The 12,238-nt window shown below is 41.2% G+C and overlaps 1 protein-coding gene across 2 annotated transcripts in view; it reads right to left on the bottom strand.

The window, feature by feature from the left end:
• DDX17 (DEAD-box helicase 17) overlaps positions 1 to 3,333 on the bottom strand; it is a 17,949-nt gene extending 14,616 nt beyond the window's left edge. The window contains exon 1 of one of the 2 annotated variants that reach the window (XM_032492253.1): positions 2,949 to 3,333. In XM_032492253.1, coding sequence (XP_032348144.1) covers positions 2,949 to 2,998 — 50 coding nt within the window. In that variant the 5' untranslated portion in view covers positions 2,999 to 3,333. The remainder of the gene's footprint in view (positions 1 to 2,948) is intronic. The other variant, XM_032492254.1, reaches the window with a different exon arrangement.
• Between the last annotated feature and the right edge of the window lie 8,905 nt (positions 3,334 to 12,238).

The following is a 12,238-nucleotide window of genomic DNA, read 5'->3' on the forward strand; positions in this document are numbered from 1 at the left end:
TAAACACAGTAAGTTAGCATAATTGTATTCATTCAATGACTAGTTACTGGGTACCAACTATGTACCAGGTACTATTTTAAGTGGTGCTAAAGATACTGAAATGAATAGAAGTCTCTACTCTTATAGAATATTCTGCCATGTAGGTGAGGACATTAGTTTAAGCTTGTATTAGGGCAAAATTGTGGACAGGTACAAAAAAATGTTTAAGCAAGTTGTCCCATACTTGGAACAGCTTCTTGAACCCCTTACCCCATTATACCATGATGAGCACTCCTTTTGCCTGCTAATCTGCTAAAGAAAGCTACTAGGACCCCTAAAAGATTCAAAGCTTAAAATGTCCCTGATGCTGGTGCATTCCAATGCTACCCAGATCTTAAAATAATGACCTAGAATAAAACACAACTTTTGAAATTAAGATTCATTTTAAGTCTTATTCATGACAGTCCTTATTTTAAAAAAAAAAGTCTTTCCTCTCACCGCCCCCCCCCCCCACTATTTATCTTAATGGATACCATCCTAAAGATATACTGTCATTTGAAACATGGGGTTCTTAATATGCTTTCTACTGCCTTTATAATTAATGCTGACTTAAATATACAAGAGAGCTTTCACTCTTTAGAATTTGAGTACATTTGTGCCATCAGTTAAAGAGCACACAGCCTAATCCCTTGCATACTATGCCACTCATTGTTTTTATTGAATATTTAACTCAGTATTTAACTTGGCTTTGCAATAAATGCCATCTCTGAAGAATTATACGTTAACATACAAAATTATGCTAGTTTAAATGTACAATGCACATCATTTCTGGGCTATACATGTACATTTGCTGACCCCACTCATTCTCTTTTCAAAACAATAATCCATTTCAGCTCTGTACCATTCAGTAAGAATAAAACAATAGCAATTCAAATAATAAAAGAATTTTCATAGCAAAGATATAGTTAGGGCACAGAACTTATGAAAGAGGTTGATTTTATTTGAAATGTATTATTTGAAAGTCTTTTTTAAATTGATATGGTATGTAATTGTCTTAAGAGTCAACATGGGGTAAAGGAAGTATAGATCAGTACTTCACCTTTTCCTCTTTTCAAATAATGAGTTTTTATTATTAAAGCATATATACGGTGAAATATTAAACACCCACAGTAAAGAAACAGAACCTAATTGGTACCTTGCTAGCCTTCATTTGCCTATTTCAAATTTACAACCCCCATCATAATAACTAGTGCCACGATTTTTAACCATTCCTTTTTGTCTTGTCATATATTGTATCTTCAAGTTATCCTTTCAGCACAACTTTACTTAATATTATGCTTATGAATCAATCCCATTAGTGCAAGTTTTTCCTTTTCACTGTATTTTATTGTACAAATACCCAATTTATCCAGACATTTGAGCTGTTTCTAACATTCTGTCAGGAACAATAACATTACAAATATGAATACAAGGGTATGTGTACAAAGGCTTCTCTAGGCCTAAAAGTCTAGGGCATAAAGCTTTAAGAGATGAGCCCTGGGTCATTTTCATTTTACTAGGTAACATTAAATTCTTCTTCCTAAGTGGTTGTACTGAAATTCACTTCTAAATTTAGCTATACTGTTAAACACCAAACAAACATTCCACTTACAGCTCTCCGAATTTAATGCTAATATCAAGTATTTCCCTTCTAACAATAACAAGGTATAAATCAAAACAATCCTTTTTATTTAGTAAATTAAGTGATAACTGAGGTGCTTATGACCAGTAGGTCTGGTACTTGTGTATCTGAACCACTAAAGACAAAAATGTTTGTAGAAAATAGCATTAACACAACGCCTACTACAGATAGACAATTACACACCGTATCTCAATTCTCAAGAACAATGCAAAGTAAAGGCAATTACTATCCCATCTTCAAATGGGAAAATGGGCTCAAAAAGGTTCAGGATCTTGCCTAAGGTCACACACATATATACATTAAGAAGTGGTGTCACATTTTTTAAACAGAGATAAAGCTTTTATTACAAAAAAAAGTAACAGCACAAATCTACATAGATCTCTTAAGCAACTTTTTCGTTTAACAGGGACATTAAGATTTGAATCTCAGTTATCTGGGAGAACTTCAGCTTTAATTCTGTTAACTTTCAACCCAGTAACCGTAGTATTACTAAAACAGAAACTTTCAAGCTAGCCTGAGAAGTTAATTAATGCTTCCGTGCAATTAGAGAGGGGGTAAAAAAAAAAAGACCTAAACATTAAATGACCAAACAAAATAGTTCTCCCTCCCCAAACACTACCATTTAGATGGCAATTAAAACCATCGCTTTGTATTCCAATGTGCTTCCTCCCAATTATTTTAAACACGACTAAAGGTAACCTTAAAATATTTTTAAAACTACAAGTCAGCCTCTTAGTCTCTGGTTTCAAACCAGGTTTCCAGTTCCATTAACAGGGAAACCATTTCGCGTTAAGATTTTCCTAGGCTGAACTCCGACACCTCATCCTCTTCTCTCAGCAAGAACATCCGAGTTTCACAGATGAAAGCTGAGGCCTGAAGAGATCAAATGACTTGCCCAAATCCGCCGGGCTCGAAAGCAAGGAAGGCCCAGGGGTGAAGCCCGGGCCCGGTCTGCGGCGGCCAGGCCGCTCCTCCTGCTCCCTGCGGGGCTGAGGCCGGGCCGCGCCACGCCGGCCGTCCGCGAGGAGGGGCTGGGGCGTCACCAAGCCCCCGCCCCCCACCCCGCGCCAGGTCACCAGTGACCCGGGGTCTAGGCCCACCCCGAGGCCCACGAACTAAACCGCTATTATGTCTCAGGACGCCTGGCCTCCCGGAGTCGGGAGCGTCGCTCCCAAGCCTGCAGTCTGTTCAGAAGTCTTCCACTCAACCACACGATGCGGTCTCCTGAGGAAGCAACCCCCCCGCCCCCCACGCACACAAGGCCTTTCCTCTCCTCCTCCCCCCTTACCCTCCACGGTCCCGATCCCGGTCCCGATCCCCAAAGCCGCCTCCGCGCATGGTCCCAAATGGATAGAGATCTGGGAGCGGGGCACGGATGGCCGGGCTCGGGAGGGCCTGCGGCTCCGGTCTGGTGACGACCGATGGCGGCGGCGCCTCCGCTGTTGGGGCGGCGGCAGGCGCGGCGCTCTCTCGCTCCGACGCGCTGTCTCCCGTCGCAGACGCCACCGTCGCCGCCTCTCTCGTCGGAGACGGGAGCAAAACACAGAGAATCGGGGTTATAAAAGCAGTGGGTAGGTTTGGCTACGCTCAAACCCGGCAGTGCCGCGGTTTAGGCGTCTCCTTCCTTCCCAGCGACTGCACAAAATGGCGGCCGGCCCTGAGACTGCTCCAGCTTAACGCTACGTACGTCGGAGACGATACGTAAACAGCGTCTCGGAATAGCCCGAGGGCTTCGCGGAGTACTACGGGTATTCTTGAAAGCATTTTACGTCAGTTGCGGAGATGGGCGCACTTTACGGTCTGTAGAAGAAAAACAAAGTACGGATTGGGCGTAGAGTTCTCGCGCCACCTGAACCCGAACGTGGGGTGGGGTGGGGAGAGGGAGAGCCCCCGGAGCGACGTAACATTCTTTGCGTCGTTAACCGGCCTACTATTGCGAAGATGCGCAGTGTGCGTAACGCATTCTGTTTGGAGAATAGAGGATTTTTGCCGGGTTCCGATACGAGGCGGAACTCGGTCCTGCTTGTGCAGGTTGCTTTGCAGAGACAATAACTGTCCTCCATATTGCAGCCGTCAAGTTTCAGGGTCTCCAGGTTCTAAAAGCATAGGAAGTTCTTCAGGGTCTCTGGCTGGCGCTCCTGGATGGTCCTGCCGGCCCTCTGGCCCCACCGTCCTGGTCCTGGAGTGACCAGTCGCGCCCCCCGGCGCCATTTCCTTTCGATTGCCTCTTGCAGCGCTGTCGCCGGCGGCCATGATGGATGCTCCTTGTCCGTTCTTTGGGGAGTTGGTCAGGCGGCGACGTCCCAGCTGAGTTAGAGCACTCTCTATTACGTTTGTTACACACTGGACTGCGTTTCTGAGCAGAACATTAACACTGTCCCCGGCCGAGTACAGTTGGCTAACAAAGAACCAAAATGTGGGTGGAGCCCCCCCCTTAAGGTAAACGCTGAGGTCCCCTGGGCGCCATGCAATAGCGCTGCCTCAGGAGGCTCGTGACAGACCCTTAGCGCCTTCCCGAGATAAAGTTTGAAAGCGGTGGTCTTCAGACACAAAAGATGAAGACATATGTACGTGTTTTTAACCAGGCAGGGCCGCCTTTCTCAATTCTTTCTGAGCTGACTTCCTTCTCCTTACCGGCTTCCTTCTTCCTAAACTGCACTTTAAATTCCTACAGTCTTGGCCAGACAGCCTCACAGAATTGTCACACTGCTAGAGCCCTTGGAGAGCAGCTGTGATTTCTACATATGGGCGATGAGGGGGAGATTTGAGGTCCCTCATTGTGGAGGCTGAGTGGTTTCTGCTAGTCTGTTCTATTTCCCAAAACATTAGAAAAGTAGAATAAGGAAAGGCTATTCATGACAGGCTGTGCAGATTTCTCTTGGGCTACAAACAAGATGGACAACCATGTATTCACTGGGCAAGCGTTGAAGGCCTAGTGGTCCAAGCAGTGTGCTAGGCACTGTGGCAAGCAGTGAACAAATGAATTCCTGCACCCGTAGATTTTACACTTCATTGGGGAGATAGACAGTGAATGTCTCTGTCAGACAGTTGCTAACAAAAATAAAAATTACAAGCAGAGAAAAGGGATTGTGTATGTGTGCCTGTGAGGGAGGAGAGTATGCTTGTGACATAGTGTTATATGTATAGTGTCTTGGGAACGCCTCCCTGATCAAGTGTCGTTTGAGCAGAGACTTAAAGTGAGGGAGCAAGGCTTGCTAACATAGAGGAAAGAGCAAGTACAAAGACCCTGAGGTACAATGTGGCTGGAGTAGAGCAAGGAGGAAAGACACGAGAGGGCCAGCTTGTGAAGGATTTGTATGCCACTTTGTCTTCTTTCAGGAAAATGGAACTCTCTAGAAGTTTCAAAGCAGAGCAACATAATAAAAGGACCCTTATCACTGCAGTCTAGGGAGTAAATTGGGATTGAGGTAGGACAAGCAGGCAGATCAGTTGGGAGTCTAGTGCAATAATACATGCAAGAAATGATGGGATTTGACACAGGTTAATAACCACAATGGGTAAGGGAGAAATGATCTGATTGAAAATCTAGCCAATGATATGTTGATGGGTAGGATATGAAAGAAAGAAGAGTCAAGGATGAATCTTGTAGGTAGGTGTTGGCAACAGTTAAGTTCCTGTTATGATTTAGGCTGTATAAGCACTGAAGGAGTTATTTCGACTGGTTTGCCTATTTATCATATATGCTAAGTAATTTAATCTGAGGCTCTATATAACAATAACTAATTTATAAAGTAGGTAGATCCACTGAAATCCTTACATTTTTCCAAGGGAAAATAATTCATATTTGCTATGACATCAGGGCCCTGTCTTAAAGCATCTCATAGCTCCTTTGTCTTCATAAGGATTTTCACAGTACATAATTATATGTTTCCATCATTATTTGACTAATCCTACTCCAAAAAAAAAAAAGTGAACTTTCAGTCTTCCTCTGGCCGACAAGTGTCTGATTATAAAGTGAATCCATAGTATGCATTTCTCATTCTTGATATATCTGTCTTTTCCTACCAAAGATGGTTGAAGCTTATTACATTTTTTTCTAAACATAAAGATTTTCATTAAGCAGGGCGGTCAGAGAACCTTGGAATTTCATTAGTAACAGCCAAGACTGTTGATAGAAATGGAAATATGCTTTAGTCAATTCCTCTTTTTTGTTTTAAACCTAAGCACTTACCATATGATCCAATAATTGTGCTCCTAGGTATTTACCACAAATTTGAAACCTTACATCCACACAAAAACCTGCACTCAGATGTTTATAGCAGCTTTATTCCTAATTGCCAAAACTTGGAAGCAACCTGGATGTCCTGCAGTAGGTGAACAGATAAACTGTGGTACATACAGGCAAAGGACTACTATTCAGTGCTAAAAAGAAAGGAGCTATCAAGCCATAAAAAGATGTGGAGGAAGCTTAAATGCGTATTACTAAGTGAAAGAAGCCAATCTGAAAAGGCTATATACTGTATGATTCCAACTATGTGACATTATGGAAAAGGCAAAACTATGGAGATAATAAACAGATCAGTGGTTGCCAGGGGTTAGCAGGAAAGGAGGGATGATAGATGGAGCATAGAGGATTTTTAGGGCAGTGAAGCAACTGTACGATACTATAATGGTGATAGATGTCACTATACATTTATCCAAACCAGTAGAATATACTACACCAAGAATGAGCCATAATGTAAAATAGAGACTTTGGGTGATAATGATGTGTCAGTGTATGTTCATCACATGTAACAAATCCAACACCCTGGTAGGGATGTTGATACTTGAAGGGGCTATAAATGTGTGGGGGCAAGGGGTATGTGGGAAATCTCTGTACCTTCTCAATTTTGCTGTAAACCTGAATCTCTAAAAAATAAAGTCTTAAAACCCTAAGAACTGATAGTTATTGAGTGCTCATGCTCACCATGTTCTAGGTATGTGCTGTGAGCTTTTTATTTTATCCTCATCTGTAAATGAGGTAACATTACCTCTTTGGGGTTTTAGAAAGGGCAAATGAAATGTCACTTAGAGTGGTACCTGGCACATAATATTCAATAAATTTTATCTATTATTATCTCTTCACTTTCTCAGATGAGAAAGCTGAGGCTCAGAGAGATTGTCACGAACCCAGGATCACACAGCAATTGGCATAGCTAAGACGCAAACCCAGATGCTCTGGCATGATTTTTAACTTGGCACTTACATTTTGGGCTGGATATTTTGTTGTGGAGGGTTATTGTATGTATTGTAAAATGTTTAGTAGCATTCCTGCTCTCTACCTGCTAGATGCCAGCACACCCACCCTCCCAACTTGTAACAACAAAATGTCTCCAGACATTGCCAAATGTCTCCTAAGGAGCATTGAGAACCGCTCCAGTTGAGAACCACTACTTTTGAAGCCCTGTGCTGTGCTACATACTTGTGGGATAACAGGATCAATATCATTCTCTTTCAATTGTCAAGTTTTTCTGCAGATGGGGTGTGCCTTCTGCAGACTCCACCTGCCAACGATACCATTGCCATTTTTCATTTTATCTATGTTTTGTTATGATAGCAGTAAAATTTATACTCAAGACTCAGACAATTTCCAACAATCAGTTATTTATTCCTTTTGTCTAGGTTTAAAAAAAACCATAGGTTTTTGTTTTTAAGCTATTTTTACTTGAACCATGTATAGTAAGTTCTGTACATACATTCTCTCATCTCATTGTTACAACTCTGCAATTTTATAGTCATTAAATCCACCTAAATGTGAAATACAATGCCCCTGCTTTCTATCTTGGTAAGACCAGGTTGGTTCTTTGATAGCTTTGTTTATTGTATAGTTGACCCTTGAACAACACGGGTTTGAACTGCTTGGGTCCTCTTATACCGAGATGTCTTTCGCTAAATATGTACTGCAAGATCTGAGCTTGGTTGAACACACAGATGTGGAACCTTGGATTTTAGGGAAACTGTAAAAATAGGCTGCTTTTCAACTCCATGGAGGTTGGTTGCCCCTAACCCCTGTGTTATTCAAGGGGTTTATATGTTTAGACATGAGAGGATGAGAATACTGAGGTAATTAAATCAACGAGGTAACCTAAAGCAGTGCCTTCAAACTATGATATACAAGGGACACCTTGGAACAGAGTTTTCAGGAAAACCATTTCCAGAGCATGAACTTTCATAAAAATTCTTTTCAATATCATAGTCACTGATATGACTGAGAAATTTGTCCAAAATTGCACCCTCTCTCTCTCTTTACAAATAAAAAGAGTATTTCTCTTCTATCCAAAATCTTGCTATAGACTTTGCCATGGATGTAAAAATCTCAGAGGTGACAAACAGGACAACTAGAAATGCTAATATTGATGTGAAAAAAATAAATTATACTCTAACCAGTTAGTAACACATTCTTTTGCAGATGAGGAGAATTCCGGTTCTTAATTTTCAACGAAATGGAAGAAGGACCATGTGGAATTTTCAGCTGATAGATCCTTAAAAATAACTTCCTAAGATAGACTACTGGATTTTTGCCATATAACTTGGAAGAAGATCAAAGAATTGAGGGACGTAACCATAACAAAACTCTTTCCATTTCCACCTACTAAATTATGTGATCAAAGTTTCTCAGCACTTGCTCTAGAAAGGGAGAAAAAAATTGCTGAAAGTAATATTTTTCCAGGGTACAAGATCTGCTTTTTCTTAGTCTCCTTCTATCTTATTAAAAGATGCATTTCCAATAAAAATTTTACTTTCTATTTAATAGTTATTAAGAGTCGTAATATATTTATATTACTTTCCTTAAATGTGTTCTAATAATTGCAACAATAACTTAATCCTGAAGAAATTTTAATATATAGAGCCTTAGGATCACAAGAAATGAGAAAAATAATTTTAATTTTTGTGCCACAATTCTGTGTGGCAGAGAAATAAAATTAAGTGATGAATAAGACATTTGATATAAACACATATAATAAAATTCTAGAAAGAAAATAAGAGTTCAAAGAGAAAAAAGGATCATATAAAATGTTCAACTCTTAAAGAGCTTATTCATGTATTTTTAAAGGAAATGGGTATCAAACTGCTAAGTTATTCAAATTCCATTGGGATGCATTTAAAAGTGGTGTGACAGTTTCATTTTAAAATGTCAGTATTGCAGCGTATCATAAATTACATCCTTTAAAACAATTTAAACTGACAATTTAAAAAGTTTAGGCAGCAACCTAAAACATGTTTTTAGAATTTTCTTAGGGGATACTATTTGAAGACCATTAATCTAGAGAGGTGAACCCAGACCAGGCAGGTAGGGCCTGAGGGAGCTGAAGACCATGCACCATGTAAAGTGGCTGCTTCACTGACTAGCCAATGGTTGCCAGGCAGAAATTTAGGCACAGAGGTGTTAAATTATTGCCTCTAACTGAATGTGTATGTCAGTGACTTCTGTATGAGAGAGGCATAGAAGAGTGGAATCCCACCCTGAGTGTTTTTCAACTTTGCTAGTTGTGTCTTGCTTAAAAACTTTCTACGGCTCCCTATGCATGGCCTAAAGACCCAGCTTTAGCTCCATAGTCTGACGTTCAAGACTTCCAGATTCTGGCCCCAATCTCTCACCACCTTCCCTGCTTTAGCAAAAGTCTTTTTATTCACCTGCATTTCCCCCCAACTTCTGTGATTTTTGTTTGTTTGTTTTTTCTTAATCCCCCTACATGCATGCGAATAGAAAAACTCAAGGTCCACTTCTGCCCCATCTCCTACCTTAGAACCTTAGGAAAGTCATCTGTCCTCTGGCACTTAGAGCACCACCTGAAAACGATGTTTTTTTCTGTTCTTTTTATAGATAATGGGGCAGCTGCTCAGTTTCTCCCCTCAACACAGAGCACACAAGCAAGCTGGGAAAGAAGAGAGTTCAGACTATACAGTCAGCTCACTAGAAGTGAAACAGAATTAAAGAGACAGAATGACTCAGATTAACAGTGTTAATGCATCTTAAAGACTAAATGAGAAAGGGGGGATTATAATTAACAAGGTGTGACAAATACTACGGTCACATACACAAATGCTTGGCTCTTGTCTTTTGGAAAGCACAGGATGATACATCCACTGCCCTCTGCCTCAGCAAATGGACCTTTCTAATTAGGGTTGGATAAGAAAACATTGTTCAGTGACAGAAAAAATTGTTACAGTTCCCTAGCAGCCTTCTAAGTCAAAGGATCCTAGTAGCTGCAGGCTCTTTGGCTTGTTGAAATATAAATGAATTTAAAGACAGTGTTAAATGTTGGGAATGGGAGTGTAAAATCTCACAAGCTAGATAAAGTCAAAAAGCTTTGCGTGGGAAAAGAGGGGGGAGGCAGCAATAAGGTAATGATTTTACGTTCAATAAAATCAGTAATGCTCACTAGTGCTTAGTAGAGGGTGTTTAATGGAAGTGCCATTAAGATACCATGGAGTGCTGAGTTCCCTTTAAAAAGATGCCAGATAAGAACAGAGACTGTCAGTGGGCACATAGCCACATGGGAGATAACTGATTCTCAGTCTGAAGAGAAAACTCAGAGATGTTTCAGGAGATTGTAAAGCACAGGAATGTAATTTTCTTTACATTCCTGGTTCCCCAAATTTCCTGTTACTCCTCACCCCTACCCACCCCAACTCCCAGCGCCACTCATGCCTACTGTTACAAAGGTTGCAGCCAATCTTAAGAGTTTTCAGCAGTTTAAGACCAGATACAGCTGACATTAGTGTCTCCTCCTTCCTTACAAGCAGTAGAAAAACAACTATCACAGGCTTGGACTTACCAAAGGCTGAGTGACCAAGGCCATTATAGTGTCAGCTTTTCAGTTCCGGAGGAGCCATAAAACTAAGCCAAGCAAACATACTGAGTCACTATAGCCAAGGACCATATGCTGTGTCACCTACTGGGGCGCAGTCTCTGAGTTCTTCTAGGGTTGGCTCACGAGTTACAGATCAGACCTGCCAGGGCTGTTTGACTATGACTGCTGGTGCTTGGAAGGTCCTGACAGTCTCCTGAGCTGCAGCAGGACCTTGTCTTTGCTGGGGAATACAAACAAATCTTTCCTTTTTCTTGAAGAACAGGTGTTTGAGATTCTTGGTTTGCTTTTGACAAGCATAAAGAGGAAAAGTCAGCCCTCACAGGCTGGAGGGGAGGGAGGAGGTATACGCCAGAATAGAGACCAAATTCCTTAGTAGCTGAGCAAGAGTTAGGGAGGCGGGTTCATGTTTTTAAATAGATTCTCTGTATTCCCCAGACAGATAAAAGGGTGTTGATCAGATATGGAGCTGAGTGGAGAGTCAGAGAGGAAAGTTGCAACATCCTGCTGAGAAACAGAATGGAAAGGAGAATTGACCCGAAAGTATATAATTATGTTACAGTCAATTGTACTTTAGAAATACATAAAACTTAATAATGCGAAGAAAACCAAACTGGCACCAAAAATTAGAACATAAGGACAAAGACAGTGAAAACATTGATAGGTCAAACACCAACTGGTGTCTCTAAGATATTACATAATGAGAAGGAAAGCTCTGGTATTTACATAATTTTGATCACAAAGGCAAAATATAGTTTGTACATACTTGGAGAAAAACCAACTAGCATTAGGGTTATCGCCAATGAAGGCTATGCCAAACAAGGACACCAAGTCCAAACACACACACACACACACACACCCCTACCTATCTGATCTGGAGGTGGTTCAGATTGGTACCGACTGGAAATCAGGTGGAGTCAAAAGAGAGACTTTTGCTTTTGTGTACATATGTAATTCTAAATACGTATGTTTGACAATTTATGCAGATGCTGCAGGTCTGTTGTTTCCCTCTCAGAATGGCTTCTGCTCAGAGTAAATAAGTCAGTATAAGCAGATGCACGTGGCTCTACCTCCTCCACCTATGGGAATCACTACAACGATCAGCTCTCAGATTGGGGAGTGAGGGAGCTGACTCCCCTGGCGTACTTGTGAATTGAACTGGGACTGTGGTGTTCAGCACAGGCTTTTTGCTGTCTGCCAAGAAGGGGTGAAACTACTTGGGGAAGGGAGTGGAGGAGATTGGCAACGCAGCCATCTAAGAGCTACCCAGGGTAGAGAGTGCCTGTCAAAACAAGGTGAATGTCCAAGATGCCTGGCAGGCCTTTGTATCTGCCCCAGACCGTGTCAGGTTCACCCCAGACAAGGCAGCTCCCTCAGTGGGTACTTTTATAGCTGCCTATACTTTTGCTTTGTAGCACTTAACCATGTTTGTGGTTATTTGGGTGATTTTTCCTGCAACTCCACATCTCAGGGACTGTCTTGATTAATCATTACTATATCTGTTGTACTTAGCACCTAACTGGCATCTCAATATTGGTTGAATGCAAGGCAATACGCTTTATTACTCCGGGATATATATGTATATGTAGTGTAAAAATAAAGAAATGCATAAAATGTTTGACAACAAATTCAGGAAAATGAATGATTCTATTGGGGAGGAAAGAGTCAACCCTACAGGTATTCAGGGGGCATCAGTTGTATTGGTAATGTTTTATTTCACAAGCATTGATTGTATTATCTTTATACCTTTTTGTCTTAAATACTT

Source organism: Camelus ferus, chromosome 12 (assembly GCF_009834535.1).
Source record: "Camelus ferus isolate YT-003-E chromosome 12, BCGSAC_Cfer_1.0, whole genome shotgun sequence".
NCBI lineage: Eukaryota > Metazoa > Chordata > Mammalia > Artiodactyla > Camelidae > Camelus > Camelus ferus.